The sequence below is a fragment of the Amphiprion ocellaris genome, chromosome 22 (genome assembly GCF_022539595.1).
Source record: "Amphiprion ocellaris isolate individual 3 ecotype Okinawa chromosome 22, ASM2253959v1, whole genome shotgun sequence".
NCBI classification, from domain to species: Eukaryota; Metazoa; Chordata; class Actinopteri; family Pomacentridae; genus Amphiprion; species Amphiprion ocellaris.
The window spans coordinates 15150254-15166629 of NC_072787.1; the positions used below are offsets into that span (position 1 = coordinate 15150254).

The 16376-nt window shown below is 38.3% G+C and overlaps 2 protein-coding genes across 2 annotated transcripts; both read left to right on the forward strand.

The window, feature by feature from the left end:
• The first annotated feature begins 79 nt into the window (after nt 1-79).
• Nucleotides 80-4947, forward strand: cops5 (COP9 signalosome subunit 5). Its single transcript, XM_023276145.3, has 8 exons — nt 80-351; nt 598-832; nt 1763-1891; nt 2296-2361; nt 2634-2719; nt 2901-3012; nt 3723-3871; nt 4639-4947. The coding sequence occupies exons 1-8, from the start codon at nt 215-217 to the stop codon at nt 4727-4729; spliced, it is 1005 nt and encodes a 334-aa protein (XP_023131913.1). The 5' UTR covers nt 80-214; the 3' UTR covers nt 4730-4947.
• A 136-nt stretch (nt 4948-5083) lies between these two features.
• ppp1r42 (protein phosphatase 1, regulatory subunit 42) lies at nt 5084-13700 on the forward strand. Its single transcript, XM_023276160.3, has 10 exons — nt 5084-6980; nt 7538-7593; nt 7877-8092; nt 8184-8350; nt 8451-8589; nt 9494-9610; nt 11312-11429; nt 11602-11736; nt 12119-12206; nt 12672-13700. The coding sequence occupies exons 3-10, from the start codon at nt 7961-7963 to the stop codon at nt 12682-12684; spliced, it is 909 nt and encodes a 302-aa protein (XP_023131928.1). The 5' UTR covers nt 5084-6980; nt 7538-7593; nt 7877-7960; the 3' UTR covers nt 12685-13700.
• Nucleotides 13701-16376: the final 2676 nt, after the last annotated feature.

The window sequence follows — 16376 nt, forward strand, 5'->3', positions numbered from 1 at the left end:
ATAGACGTATCAAAGGAAAATTTGTGGAATATTATGACAAACGTCCCCTGCGATTTCACTTTGCCGTATTGGTATCATTCACTGTCATGGCTCCCTGAATAGAGTGGACGTTTGGCCCTGATACGATTTCAAAAATCTTTGGAAAATATATAGTTTCTTCGCCTGTTCGTGCTGAAATTGGGAGTTTTGACGGCTTTTGTTTGTAGAATTCACCATGGCGGGGAGTAGTACGGCTCAGAAAACATGGGAGCTGTCGAACAGCATGCAGGAAGTTCAGAGCATCGATGAAATTTACAAATATGACAAAAAGCAACAACAAGAAATCCTCGCTGCGAAGCCATGGACAAAGGAGTACGTTCAAAACTGCTGTGTGATGTTGAGTTGTTAGTTTGAGTGTCTAGACGATTGTTGAGCTACATTTATTGTGCTGTATGTTGTGCCACGGCAGGGAGCACTCCGGATAGCTTGGCTATAAACTAGCATACCGGTCTGTTTGTCAACAGCAGTAGCACAGTGCATTGTGTACTTACCAATGTTCCTTCTTCTTTATATTATCCCTAAGATAAATACAAATATATGTCTTTCTTTCTTCCACAGTCATCATTACTTCAAGTACTGCAAGATCTCAGCTTTGGCCCTGTTGAAGATGGTGATGCACGCCAGGTCTGGAGGAAACCTGGAGGTGATGGGCCTCATGCTGGGGAAGGTGGACGGTGAAACTATGATCATTATGGACAGCTTTGCATTGCCTGTGGAGGGTACAGAAACCAGAGTCAACGCCCAGGCTGCAGCTTATGAATACATGGCTGCCTATATTGAAAATGCCAAACAGGTGGGACACTGACTTCAACTCACATACAGCGCATAAGTGCTTATTTAAGTTATGATCAAGAAAAAGGGAGGCAGGGGAAAAGGGCAACACTAACTGCATCAAACTTAATATGCCCATATATTGGTTCATTTCTTGACTTGAGTAAGAGTCATATGACTAAACTCCTAAAAGCTATTTTTATGTTAGCAATATGGATTCAATATACACCAATAGGATTTTTAAAGGACACTTCTAATCTATGGTCATTTAAATGTGGGGCTATGACGATGATAATATCGATTTTCCTACCGTCAGAGATTTTGCAATGCTGTTTAAACCCTCCTTTCCGTTTTTCTTTAGTTGTATTCACGCTCTGTTCTAGACAATTTTGCAAACATACCAGCAGGACAGCAGTATGGAAATACTGAACATTTTGAATGATCAATATGATGAAATACTGTGCTCTCTGGGGTGCTTTATTTACTGGATTAGTCAGAGGCATATATGTTTGTCTGGCGATTTTATCCTTTAACTTTTTATCAGTTTTATGAAGTGTCATTCTCTGATTGAGGTTTCTTCAATCCCATGCTTGTTTCAAAACAGTAATTCATGTCTGAAAGAGTCTTTAAAATTCAAATGATTGCACAAACATTTTTTTTCTTTAAAAATAACCACCATACTTTAATTCTGCACTGCTGACAGTTTATTATTGCATTTTTTTAAACACACACTAAAAAAGCTTTCATATGCATTTATTGACAATGAAGAAAATTGCCAATTCACCACTGCCGTATACTGACAGCAATATTAATATTGGGTTAACATTTTTAAACTGTCACATTTTGAAAACCTGTCATACTGCTATTCTGAACAGGAAAATTGTAAAATTAGCGAAATTGCGCTGGCTTTAAAACTTGAATTGCAGCCGACATATAATCTCTGATCCCTCAGGTTGGACGGCTGGAGAATGCTATTGGCTGGTACCACAGTCACCCAGGCTACGGGTGCTGGCTCTCGGGTATCGATGTCAGTACTCAGATGCTCAACCAGCAGTTTCAGGAGCCTTTTGTGGCTGTTGTGGTAAGACAGGAAATAGTAACCACTTTTATTTCAAATCACTTACTGTGATTTCTAATTTCCTCCTGTTGAAATGGTGTACAAGAAAGTAAAAGTTTTTTTTTCTAAGTGTCGTAACACACATTAATGTGAGTGTAACAGATAGGGGGTGAGATTATTGATATATGAGGTGTAGGTTTCCATGCAGTACTGATGAATATTTTGCTATTGCAACCATATATGTTATTTACACTTCATTTGGTTTAGCGGTGCTTAAATGCCAGAGGCGTCAGATAATTAAGTGTGGATTTTCAGCATGCTGACAGCCACAGTAAAAGGGCTCCTGGTGGCCAGATTTGAGTAGTCCCTGGAGGTTTGTGTGACCCCTGACTTTGTTTTCCTGTTCTACTGTATCTTGCTTCCTACAGATCGATCCAACTCGGACTATTTCTGCAGGGAAAGTCAACCTCGGTGCCTTCAGAACCTACCCAAAGGTAAAGCAAAAACTCTCTATAACAGCAGCTCTCCTCTTTTAAGTGTAAAAGTCATTAATTACATGTTTTCTTATTAATGCACCTTGTGCATTGGTGCTTTTTGTTTGTTTGTTTTGCTCACGTTAAATCTAGGTTCAACTGTATATTTCTAATACAGTATAAACTATCCTGCCAGTCTTCAATTTTTATTCGTTTCGTAATTATGTTTACATCTTATAATAAAGCTGTTTGGTTTGTTATTATTTCTCAACATTTTCTTATTGGATTTTCAGGGTTACAAACCCCCCGATGAGGGACCATCAGAATATCAGACAATCCCTCTGAACAAGATTGAAGATTTTGGTGTACACTGTAAACAGTGAGTATTTTTTTTAACATATTACAAAGTTGTCAGGTTTTAATTGAATACTTGTATAATACATGTATCTCATAAATTGAGTTTTTAAATGTTAACGTGAATTTTAGTACTTTAATATGCTTTCTTGCAGGGTTTTTTTAATGTTTTTGCTCTTGTTTTTCCTGCAATCTGTCCCATTTAGGTATTACGCTTTGGAGGTAACTTATTTTAAGTCGTCCCTTGATAGAAAGCTCCTGGAACTCCTTTGGAATAAATATTGGGTTAATACTCTAAGTTCTTCAAGTCTCCTCACGGTATGTTGGCAACTTCAAAAATCAAAATGTTCACTAATTGTTTGACACTTTGATTTATGGTTAATTATTAGACTATAACTCACTGGGACATATGGTCACCAGCTTGTGATGTTTTGATTTATTGCAGCTTATTAGCTAAACGTCTTTGTTTATTGATTTTTGTAATAAGCTGTATGTGAACTTCTTGTACAAAGCAGATAAGTATTAAAGTTGTACCTGACTCCAGTGATATTGATGCTCCTTCCCCTGCAGCTCAGTTTAAAGATTGAAAGCCCCTCATGCGAATTCCCATTGTGGTTGCAGTCACTCTATCCTGAGCTTGACTAAACAGTCCAAATAGGCATCAGGCTTATCCAAACAGTTAGCTCTTTGGCATTCTGGATGAAGATGAATTGACTACATGTCAAGAACGAGCTGCTCTGTGGGTGACAGGCTTTGTCAGTTGCTACACTGTCACCCTAGTCAGGGGCCCCCGTGTCATTGTGTTTTAATTACCTTTTCTACCATAAACACGGCCTCACCTTAAGCAAACTTCTCACTGGCTTCTTTTCATTCACCACGACACACAAAGTGTTCCTTCAGCATGTTACGCAGATTTGTTGCCATTCTGCTAAAAAATTCCTCTTTGCGGAAAATCTGTTATCTAGCTTTTGTTGGCAAATTGTGCATGAATTGGTTTCTCTGTGTGTGCGTTTGCGTTGGATGGTCAGAACTCGGACTACACCACGGGCCAAGTGTTTGACCTGTCGGAGAAGCTGGAGCAGTCGGAGGCTCAGCTGGGCAGAGGCAGCTTCATGCTCGGGTTGGACACGCATGACAGGAAGTCTGAGGACAAGTTGGCCAAAGCTACGCGAGACAGGTAGATATATTTTAGAAGTTTTTTAATTAAATATGTACTTTATTAAGGGTATTACAATTTCAGTGTTCTGTTTGGCTATAGTCTGTTCTGACAAAGTTTATATATTACATCCAATTACATTCTCCAAAGATTGGAGTGTTTGATGGTATTACTTTGAAATACTTTAATCATATTTTGCTAGAGTGTGATATTCTTTATTTGCCCACTCAGCTGATTTATTAGCAACACATTCTTGTCCATATGTTCCATTAATTACAACCCTATTTCCAAGTAAAATATATTATTTTTGTCATATGTCCAGTGCTATTTCATTAGATTACTGAACTCCCTAATATCAATTTTGTCGATATTAGATTTTTTTTCTTTTTGGGTAGTAAGGACAGTTGATAATAGAGATTTAATTTCTTGAATGTGCCAAATGATGTAAAGACTTTGGTAAATGTCAAACTTCTCTCTAGCTGAGGGCAATGATTGTTGTAATTATTTTATCAGTTAATTAGTTAATAATGGAACTTGGTCCCATCTTCAAATGTCTTGAATCTGTACTGAATAACACAAATACAAAAGCAATTTGGAATTTTTGAGAAATAAAAAAAAAATAAGCATTTTGTTTTGATTGAGTTATGAATTATTTTCAAGATATAATGTATATATTTCACATCACTATTTAGTGCTTGTGAAGGTGTACTAATACAGCATCTCTATATGCTGCATCCGTTTTTCTGCATTAAATTCTAATCTTCATTTTTCACTGTGGTTTATTTTAGCTGCAAGACAACCATAGAGGCAATTCATGGGTTGATGTCTCAAGTCATTAAGGACAAACTCTTCAATCAAATCAACACATCTGCCAATTAAACCTGAACCGCAAGGGGATTTGGATTTCACCTGGAAGTGTTTCCTTGTGCATGCCTAGGACTGACTGGTTCATGATGTTATGGTGTTTAACGGCTAAGAGTAGCATTATCTGTGATTTCTCTGGGGAGTGCTTTTCTATTCATTTTGTTCTTTTCTCCTAGACATAAGTAAGAAATGCATTCAGGACACATGCATAAAATAAAATATAAGAAGTACAAGTACTGTATATGGTTTTTTTTTTGTATTTTTAACAAAGTGATATGATTTTTATTTTTGATACAATGCAGCAAAGTATAGCTGGGACAATGAGCAGTTTCACTAAAGGGTGGATTTTGCTCTCCAAATATTCTGCACTATAGACATAGTATGTATTGTCAACACCTGAAGCCACAGCAACATTTTGTCCTTTCATGATTTGGCCTCTAAACGTCTTTTCACACATAACCTGCCATAGCACAACATATAAACAACGCAGCGCGACTGCATGTAACACTCGGTCTAACCTCGCACTAGTCATTGAAGTGGCGTAGCCTGTCATAGCATTACATAATGGAACAACAAACTCAAGCTTCTGCACAGGCTCAGCGGGAATCGACTGCTATGTGTGGGATGTCTCTGCGGAGACACTCCCAGCACAGTTTGGCTCTCAGTGGTACACGTCGTGGCAGAGCGGCCGGCTCGTCAGGTTGTGGTGTGGCAGTGATGCAGCGCAGAAACAGAAGCCGTACACACTGGAGTCTATTCACCCGATGCGTCTGCTCTACATCGAAGCAGACACTCGCCAAGTCTGCCTTTTTTTTTACTGACAACTGCTTTGGCCTGGGTTTGTGTTATGTCTTTTTTCTCTGGTATTGTAATGGCTAAATGTATATTTTTGATGCCATGTATTGCCGATGAGAGAATCCCAGTGGGACAGGGAAGGTGCCTGTTTTTTCTCATATGCATGAGCTTTGGCACCACTTCTTATAATGATTTTCTCTTACCATTATTTAAGCCAAGTCTGAAAATGGAGGGTTTTCAGTATTGTGGTTTAGGAAGAGGAAACTTATTAGATTATATTTAATGCAATTTAGGAATTTAAAGTTGTTGAATAAGGTTTTTGCGCAGTCTCCTGAATAGCTCATGTTTTTGCCACATATTTAAATATATTACATTGATGACTGTCACGGTGCTGAGGAAGTATTTAAAGAATGCACTTCTAAAATAGTTTGGTCTTTCATAGTTATTTAGGAATCAGGGAAACATATTGAACTCGTTGGACATATAAATATTGTGATTATCACCAGATGGACATTTGTATGCATGACAAGGAAATTTATGCAAATTTTAATCAAGTCAAATTGTGGGCAGCCAAAAATCCATTCCACATTTTTTATTTTTTTACCATTCTCTTTTAACATTTAGCAATTTTCTAATTCCTAAGTATGTTCCCCATTACTATATAAAGCTTCCAACTGCAGTGGAATTTCTTCACCTTTGCTGTTTGCACAAAAATAAAAAGAGTGAGCAGCTTAGTGACTTGACAAACCTGATTAATAGCCACGAGTAGCCTCAGTGTTTAGGCCCTGTAGATCTAATCACCCCACCAAGAACTGGAGATGTTATGTTTAGTTTGGCACTGAGAAGAGTAAAGCCCACAAGCATGGTGCCATGTGTGAAGAAGTTGAACCCTCCACCATGTGCCTCTGCATAAGTGGAGGAAAGTCACCCCCTAACAGGAAACCCAGGTCATGACATGATATAGATTAACAATGCAGGGGTCACTGGGAGAAGTGGGTTGTGGTCCTGACTTGGTATGTTGAAAATTGAATCTAGTTCGGTACGTGTTAATTGAAGAGAGGAAGTCGGGAAATGTAAAGCGTAAAGTCTGAGCGTACAATTAACGCGAGATTGACTTTTAACTTACTTTTACTAACTGCTTACCCTACGAAATAGTGTGTAAAAAAAAAAAAAAAAGGCCATAATTTGTGTCTAACCGTTTTCCCTTTGCAGTTACATGATTAAATCCAAATATATGAAATAACGTGCTTTTTTAAAACAAAAAACTTGGTAACAGCTGGTGTTTTTCCGGTGATGCAACAAATTCAGTCACCCTACATATTCTGTGACCGACGCGCTGCTTACGTGGTTTCCATAGCAACAGTTGGACAGTCTCAAACAAAACGGCGAAACTCTCAGCTCGCTTCACAACTTTTCGCTTCAAAAGTGTTTAGCCAACTCGCATTTTAAAACCCACTGACGAAACTTAAAGGTAGGAGAATTTAGTACAAATTTCACACCTGTCGAAATTCACCTCAATAACGGCGAACTTAACGCTAAATGGAGCTTTACACGGTGCTAATGCTACACTGTTAACAGAGCTTTTAGGCTAGGCTAGGTGTTATTGTGGTGTAAGTCCAAGCTAGGTTATATCCGCCTTTATTTCACTGAACAGAAGATAGAGATTTTTGTTTCATTTTCTACACTGCCTTCGCTGCTTCTCTGAATTACCTTCAGCATGTATTTCCCATCCTTCACCTACTGCACCCAAGTCCCCGGAAACTAGAGGCCAAGGGTGTATGAGTTCACTTAGCCTATAGCTCCTGTCCATAGTTCAGCTCTGGTTTATCGATCTGTGTCTCTTTTCTCCTAAAACCTCGACCTGACACCTTGAGATAAAGTGTGGAAAAGACCCCCTGTCAAATCCCTCTGCCTTCTATCTTTTACCTACGCATGCTGACAGCTGTATATTTAGCAGGTGAAGAGGTGATATATAATAAAGAATTTCATATAAACAATGAAGTGCAAAAGTTATTATCTTGATGTCAGGTCAAGCCCACTGGAGGTGATAAAAGGAAGGAGAAAGCTCTGCACAACCTGCACGGGTAAGTAATCACTCTAATTACCACGTAAACCTAGTGTTTTTCCAAGCCTTTTGCCTCTTGGCAAGTTTTCTGGAGGACAGTGATGGTTTTTTCACAGTTTATTTCTAATTGTGAATTCATCGCTGGTTTTTCAAAAAATTTACATTCTCCACAAGGTCAATGCCTTGTCTGTCATTTCTGATTACTTGTAGTGAAGTAATTTTGTATTAGTAAATAGTGATTCAGAGGAACATTCATCTTCCTGCTATTTCAGCTCACATGTGTCTATTTTTCTCACAAACAGACAGCCCTAGTCACTACTGCGGGCTGTATGCTTGGCTGAAGCTGAAAAGGATCCTCTCTGAAGCAGAGTGTGTGACAAGCCAGCATGGTGCGTCTGACTGTCGATCTGATTGCTAAATCTAGCAACCACTTCAAAAAGAAAAGGGGCCTCTCCCTGTCAGAGTATCTCAAGACCCTCACCCACCTCCACTTTTCCAACAAGAATATTGAAAGTGTTGTAAGTGGCAAACTCACTCTACACTGGCGCTTTCATTTTGCTATTTCCTCCATTACTCTTTTGAAATGCTTTTTTTCCCCTTTCATTATAGGGAGATCTCTCCATGTGTAGAAACCTCACCGTTCTCTACCTATATGATAATCAGATGACATACATTTCGAACCTTCACTTTGCCTTCAAACTCACCCATCTGTATATGCAGAACAACAACATCACTCATATAGACAATCTATATAATTTGCAGAAACTTTCCAAACTGTGAGTAGTAAATACTTTAACTGATTGGTGCTCTTTGCTGCAATAGTCATTTGAAGTCTAAGGTATTTATGATCATGTGTGTAATGTTCCTCCTCTCCAGGTATTTGGGTGGAAACAGAATTGCAGTGGTGGAAGGCTTAGAGCAGCTCCATGAGCTCAAGGAGCTTCATCTGGAGAATCAGAGGCTGGAACCAGGGGAAAAGTTGCTCTTTGACCCCAGGACTCTGCTCTCACTTGCTGTATGACCTATTTTCACACTGTTCAGTACAGAAATAGAATCACAAAAAATAGGTTCTATGATCCTTTAATAATTTGAGCTTTATTCATTTAATTCAGCCTGTATTTCCTAATGATCAGAGATCAAAGCAAAGTAAAATCTTTTCTTTTCATACACAAAGATATGTGTGGTTTATCAACCCTGGGTTATCAGAAGCAGTTTAAGGGAGCTCAGATTTCTCAGACGCGAGTGATCCATGTAAAAGCAGTATTGTGCAGGGTTTGATGATGTCAAAGAGACCTCTGTTGCTCTCTCTCTGCTCTGACAAATCAGTTAGGTCCGTTTACTTCGTTTACTGCCCAGGCTATGGATAAACACACCAAAAGTCTCAGCTTCTTGTTTGTTTGGATAAATTAAAGAAATTGCTGTGCAAATTTAAAGAGCTCCAGCTTTTTATAAATGTGCCATTATAGAACTTCAAACCAAGATGAATATTTAGAAACAGCACTATATAGGGTCTGATTTGGATGGGATCCAAGTACTTCAGACATATGAAGAGCACAGATCTAGGTGGATTACAAGCAAAGAAAAAGATAAAAACGCTGCGAAGTGCAGTTTTTATTTATTTTGGGTGTGCATAATAGCTCTGTAATGTGCTTCCTCTAAGGAGCCATTAATCATAAAGAAATGCTCTGATAAATTTGCAATTTTTTTTGATTGTGTGCGAGCTAATGCATGTCCTTAATAAATGAATGTTAATTTGCTGTCTGTGAAGTTGTCTTAAATGTTTAAATAACTGTACGTTTTGACCTTTTGTTGATTTGATCACAAAAACTTATTTAAAATGTACATTGTATAATATTCTATTCTTGTACTGACTGTATCACAAACTCTTCTCTCTTCATGAAAATCAATTCTTTGCACAGGATTCCCTTTGTGTCCTGAACATCAACAACAACAACATTGATGATATCAGAGACCTGGCAGTGCTGAAGGAAATCCAACATTTTTCTGCTGCTGACAATGAATTGCACAATATGGAGGTAAATATATCTATTTTTTAAAGACTTAACAGAAAAGTGTCTGTTAAACCAGTTTTCATTCAAGACTTCTACTCTAGTGCGGCAGAAGTAGAATCTGACTGCATTTTATACACTGTGCAGTCAAAGTAAATACCAGCACATCACAGCAACTATGCATGACATGGCAATTAAAATCAACATACCATCTATTAGTCGACCAGGTCAGCATTAACATTGTTCTGTAGCTTTCTGCAGTGATGTGTGAAATGATATGGAGAACAGGGTTGTAAAGAACCAAATCCTGCAAATCCCGCCAGAGGTTCCCAGTCTCTCTGACTCGCACAGGGTCCGAATTATTCAACAAATCAGCCAGCCAGTCCCCTGAGACTTTTCTTGCTGACAGCTTTAAACAAGCACAAGTTTCTCTCTTTCCTTGGAAAGCTGGTTTTTCCTCTCTGCCTTAGAATCCTCTATTTGATATCCTAAACCGCCAGTATATCACTTTCTGGGAGATTCATCTGAGGCAGAGATCTGATTTATGCTCACCGACTCTTTGAAAAATGACCTGCTTATTTTTTTTAGGCCGACTCTTTGATGGCAGTAATTTTTCTATTTGAATTGATATATATACTGAAAAGGTTGATGGCTTTATTTAAAAGGTCTGGCATTTAACACCAGGATCACACATTTAAAGTGCTCTGTAATTGACTGCTCTGCCACGGTTACCTTCTTAACACAAATGATTTTCATTGGAGAACGTTGATGCAGGTAATTGTCGTACACGTGTCATTTTTAGCAGATATCTCCTATAATTTATGCAGCCCGTCTGCCACTATTGATTGTGCAAAGACAGCACTCTGAAGGATCAATTCCTTCTTCTGCACCATTTGGTCAGAATCCAGAGGAAACATTATAGATTTTTAAAATAGATTATGACAGGCAGTCAGCCGGGGTGACAAATGGGTAGCATCTTCAGAGGCTGTTAGCAGTGTGCAGGGCAGAGAGGACAGGGGAATCGAAGCTCTGGTCAAATACAGGTTCATAACTGGCCCATCATTAGTCCAGGCGAGAGAGAGCCGGCCGGGCTCAGTGAGTATCCAGCCTCTGCTGCTCTCCACGCCCCCGCGTGGGGGGCAATTTGGCGCTGGGCTCCTCTTCAGTGAGGGCCTTCTGAGTGACGGCCCTGACACGATCATTTATCAAAGCCTGGGAGCGCGTGGTGCTCAGGGGTCCCCTCTGAACTGATTGCAGCTCGAGCTGGAAAAGTGGAAGCGCTTTGGCCAAGACAGGAAGGCAATGAACAATCAGAGCGTGTCCAGAGAGTATTCATATTTCCAGGCTTGGATTAATGTGCCTTTAGATAAACATACAACTGCAGGCTACTCGCTGGAGGAACCAGCCTCACACTGCCCCAGGAGAGAACTTGTAGTTACATGACACCGGCGACACTGTTTATTAAAACAGACTGATGTGTTGTTTATGTACTTACTCCTGGCCCTTGTACTTAACATTACTACTCACTTATACCATGTGTTAAAAAGAAATAGTGAAGTTTGTCTCTAATCAGTAATCACATTGTAAATGTCTATATTTGTTTCAAATAAAGTTGTTTCCTGTTTAGTTACTGAGCATAACTTTAGAGACATAATATTTCCAGTTTAAATATTAGTGGTTACAACACAACAGATTGTAGGTAATGTTTCTCTTTTTGTGTGTTTTCAGGAGCTAGAAGATGTGTTCAGCCTATGGCCTCAGCTGCTTCTAATGGATTTAAGTGGAAATCCTGTGTGTAAAAAACCAAAGTACAGAGACCGCATGATAACTGAGTGCAAAAGACTTGGTAAAAATATTCTTCTTTTTCTTGCTCAGTGGCATGCTGATTTTAAAATAGACTTCAGTGCTTTGACTTGCCCCTATTCAAATTTAAGATCTACCTGATGATAAATTTAAAAAATATACACTGTTCACTTTTAGATTTTAATTCTTACATGTTAAATTCTTCATTTTTTTAGAGGCTCTCGATGGAAAGGAAATTCATGAGTTAACCAGACAGTTCCTTGTTAACTGGAAAGCATCCAAAGAGGCCAAGAAGAGAAAAAACAACAAACACGTGCCGTCTGACTCATCGATCCCCTATTCTTTAACAAGTAAGTCACTAAATTCTAGTTTTTAAAATGAATTGTGAAATCTTTGCACACATTACAATACAGCATCCCTTCATTTCATTGAACAATTTCCATTTTCCGACATTTTATTTCGCCATCCTTTGTTTCTGCAATGCCTAATTGGTCTCATCTTTGCTTTAGTCACATGAAAGTGAAATAGAAATAAAATTTCTAATTGGTATAATCACAATACGGACAAATAGCCACCTAAATAAATCATTTAGTTAACTGAATTGTTTGGTAACTTGATAAAGACGGTCGCTTAATTTTCTGGTGGACACATTTATTATTGTTTTACCTTATGCTGCCTGATATTGTACACATTTGATTTTCTTGTGTGTATCTGGCTCTGTTTATATTCCAGATGACTTTAACATGGGTCAGGCTCCACATCCTGGTCACATCTACAGCCACGCCAACATGCAGGGTTGGAATCCACAACAGTCTCTCAGGTCCAGTATCATAATTCAGGAAATTCTAGAATTGGCTCTATTTTATTAGCTACTGAATTACTGAACTGCAGACATTAACATGTGTGATGTGATATCTTTACAAGTATACATCCAGATGTTATACAGAATTCGTGCACAATTTGATCAAATGTGCAAACGATCAGTGATGACAGCTGCTAATAGGCTTGAACTCCATCTTATAGTTAATCAACCAAAATGTTAAATTGATTAACTTCATATTTCTTGAGTTGGTGTCAGCTATTTTTCATTTACTCTGATTTCCTTCTTTCTATATTCTTGGCATATAACTTAGAACTTTGTGATGAAGTTTCTAGGTTAGTTTTATTCATTTTGAAGAATAGTGCTTTCTATTTTTGTATATTATTGCTCATTTTTGGCTCATATTTCTCTGTTGTGATCTAATAATGCTTTTTGTTCACGCATCTTTCTTCTTTGATCTTACAGGGCGCAACAATGAGAGATTGCTATGAATGGACTCAGTTATGTGGCCGTGTCATCAGACATCAACAGTCATACAGAAGCTTAGGACAAACCTACCAGTCGACTGACTCCTCCACCTTACGTGCACATCAGCCAGAGCACAGGACTAAGCATGCATCTGCCTTCTTTAAGCACCTTCGTCATCATAGCTGTGGATTTTTTATCCTTGTAACAGGACACAGTCACTGTCACCCACGCTGTGATGTCCACAACTGCAGAGTCACCTGACCTGGTGGATTACTGTTCTTTAAAATTATAGACATTTTTTCACAATATATTTACAAATGTTTTGATTTTAACTTGCAGTTACGACTAAACCTTTGCTCCTATAAGTGTATTAATTGGCTGGAAATAGTAAGTACACTCTAAGAAATTTCCCTGTAAATTCACAGTAAAGAGCTGACAGCAAAAGTTGCCAGCAGCACAATGTTATTTTACAGTAATCCTACCATATTCTACAACAAGTTTATTACTGTAAAAAATATTACAGTATTATGCTGTTTAGAGAGCTATTTCCTGGGGCTTTCAAAATGAAAGCCCCAGGAAATAGCAAATGGCTCAGACAAGAGATGACTTTTTAACATTAAGCTTTTATTAAAGCCAACTCTGTATCAAACATAGTTCAAAAACTGACCTATTTAACCCATTAAATTTTAGTAACATACAATCATTTCCTCATGCTGAACAGGTTCCCATTGTGCATGTTCTAGTTCAGGTACACTGAGTTTGGTTTCCATTTCCCCTGAACTGTAACAAAAGATATCTATATATCACTTGAATTATTTAACTACTGCATTGAACACATTCAGCAGCTAACAAATTTCAAGTAATTCAAGTCTTGTAAAATAATATCTATAAAAACAATTAGTGATGTTTAACAGGTTGTCAACAATCTGTATAAAAACTGCATATCACATTTCAGGTACCCTGCCTTCAGAATCAGTCTTTCATAACTCTTGATCATGTTCAATAAACACCTAGTCAAGGAACAAACCTGGAACTGAAGTATTTTATACTGAACCCAACACAATATTGAGACTTGTTACCTTAAAATGACAACATGAACATCTGGTTGCAGACGGGGCTTTTCCTTTGTGAAACTGAGGTCCTGTGTGGAGAGGTGCTCTGGGTTTACATGAAGTCCCACTCAGAGTCCATGAGTCTTTTTATAAGGGAGGCTACATGGGGATTTACAGTAGATGTCTTTTCTGGAACAGCTTCCCCGACCTCTTGGACATCACCTTCTCCTAGCTGGCCTTTGTTCCCTTCTCAGGGTTGATTACCAAGAAAGTGTCTACAATGAAATGAAAAAGAAAGAATATATTAGGTGTGGCAGGCAAAGATCCCTTAAACTTAATATGGAACTCTGTCACATTCATCAAAAAAAACATACAAACAAAAACAGGAAACAAATTATTAAGCAAAACAGAGGGTTCCACTTAAAACAGCTATTTAGTTCAATACACATTTAAACCTATTTTTTGCAGCTGTTTGCATAACACCCAAATTTACCTTTCCTAAGTGGAGAGAGAAGCAACATGACACATCCTACAAACCTTTTTTAAAACTTGACATTACCTAAATGGTCGAATGCAGACAAGTACATGTGGAGATTTGATAACAGATCAGTGGAGCATCACATTGTATAGTTGATGGAAAATTACACGAAAGACAGAGATAGCTAACCTAACCTAGTTGGATCTGGTGGCTTAGAAATTCATTTTCCTGGTCTGGTTTAAAAGAAAGACCCAAAGTTTTGTCCACTCTGCAGCCAAAGGAGAGGATGCTAACTGCTAGCTAACAGTGTGGGAAACGTTAGCATTCATGCTAGCTGCTAGCTAGCAGTGTGGGAACCGTTAGCATTCATGCTAGCGACTCGTGGCTAACACCAAACAGTAACTAACCTGGCTGTGTTTATGTTACTGTCAAAGAATAAAACATAAAATAGACTGACAGAATTAAAAGTAAGGCTAACTTTTTCAAAAACCACAGTTACCTTGTTCAGTGAACCGGAGCAGGATGGATCAGCTACAGGTGGTTCCTGCAGGTCTGAGCCGGCCGAAAATTGTCGTCCTCAGTTCTTCCTTTTCTCCCAATTCTTTCCTCAGTAGTGAGTAAAATCACTGATACATAATATTTTAAACCTATTTCGTCACTTCTTTGTGTTGACTGTTTGCTAAATGTGGTGATGTGCAGGAAAATTTGCCGAGACGAGTAACGGTCGGACTGCAGCAACAGTTATACTCAAATCAACCCAAACCAGAAAAATACTGTAATCTGCTGTAAGATTGTATGGTAGCTTGCTGTTAATATTTTGTTCTTTAAAAACGCATGAATTTACAGTATTCGGCTGTATTTACAAAGAACGGTATATTGCTGTACAAAATATGCTGTATTTTTACAGCAATTTGTTACAGTGTGGCCGTGTCATCAGACATCAACAGTCATACAGAAGCTTAGGACAAACCTACCAGTCGACTGACTCCTCCACCTTACGTGCACATCAGCCAGAGCACAGGACTAAGTATGCATCTGCCTTCTTTAAGCACCTTCGTCATCATAGCTGTGGATTTTTTATCCTTGTAACAGGACACAGTCACTGTCACCCACGCTGTGATGTCCACAACTGCAGTCGCTTGACCTGGTGGATTACTGTTCTTTAAAATTATAGACATTTTTTCACAATATATTAACAAATGTTTTGATTTTAACTTGCAGTTACGACTAAACCTTTGCTCCTATAAGTGAATTAATGGGCTGGAAATAGTAAGTAGTAATGAAAGAAAATAAAGAGTTAAAAAAAATAATTTCATTTATTCCATTCATTTTCACAGCTGATTTATTTGAAGTAGAATTCTGGAATCTGTTGCTTGCTGATAGCCCTCTATTTTCTATGATGTGTGTGATTTTTCTTCTAAATGCATTAGTGCAAATAAGTGAACAGGAAGATGCAGAGTGGCACAATCTAAATGAGCACTCTGCTCTATTATTACAAGCTTTTGCAATATCCAAAGCTAACATCATTTGCGTCCATTCAAACAACTATGATTAATGATTCGGTGCTGTTTTGTAGCAAATTCAGTAACAATGCGGATGTATTTATTGTCATCTTTGTTCCTTAAGTGTTTGAATGAGTTTTTAGGGGCCACGTGGGCGTGTCAGCCCTGAAAGATGCGGGGTAATTAGGGAAACAAGCTTACTTAACCTCCTTTTACTTCGCCTTGTAATTAGTAGCCTGAAGCAATACTGTTACTCCATCCTTACAAAAACAATGTTTATTAAGAACAGTCCGAGGATATACATATTATGAATAATTCCTTTCATTAATTTGCCGACATCTCCGTTTGGAGCCCTGGAAATCAGAGTGATTAATTTATGAGCCTCGCAAGAATTTCCTCAATGCCTGCCTGTTGATTGCAGCGCTGGAGTTTATTTATTAGCTGTTCCAATGAGCTTGCAATTCAAGACACCCTGGCAATTCATCAAATGTTTTGCATATCATCTTACACTTGTCAGTTTGTTTTCATGGTCTGTTGCAAACAGCGTTTTGATAGACTAGCCCTTATTTCTGACCAATGAAGAGGACATTTTTGGGGGTAATTTTGAGTAAAATTCTTCCCGTTGCCACTTTTTGATAGGCTTATAAAGAAAATACAGTGTCAGGTTCGC

What these genes read in the sequence shown, in the direction of transcription:
- ppp1r42 (XM_023276160.3), top strand. Translation starts at nt 7,961, where the DNA reads ATGGTGCGTCTGACTGTCGATCTGATTGCTAAATCTAGCAACCACTTC. An exon ending in AACTGAGTGCAAAAGACTTG is followed by an intron (nt 11,430 to 11,601) that starts GTAAAAATATTC and finishes TCATTTTTTTAG; the next exon opens with AGGCTCTCGATGGAAAGGAA. An exon ending in GATCCCCTATTCTTTAACAA is followed by an intron (nt 11,737 to 12,118) that starts GTAAGTCACTAA and finishes TTTATATTCCAG; the next exon opens with ATGACTTTAACATGGGTCAG.
- cops5 (XM_023276145.3), top strand. Translation starts at nt 215, where the DNA reads ATGGCGGGGAGTAGTACGGCTCAGAAAACATGGGAGCTGTCGAACAGC. An exon ending in GCGAAGCCATGGACAAAGGA is followed by an intron (nt 352 to 597) that starts GTACGTTCAAAA and finishes TTTCTTCCACAG; the next exon opens with TCATCATTACTTCAAGTACT. An exon ending in AGCCTTTTGTGGCTGTTGTG is followed by an intron (nt 1,892 to 2,295) that starts GTAAGACAGGAA and finishes TGCTTCCTACAG; the next exon opens with ATCGATCCAACTCGGACTAT.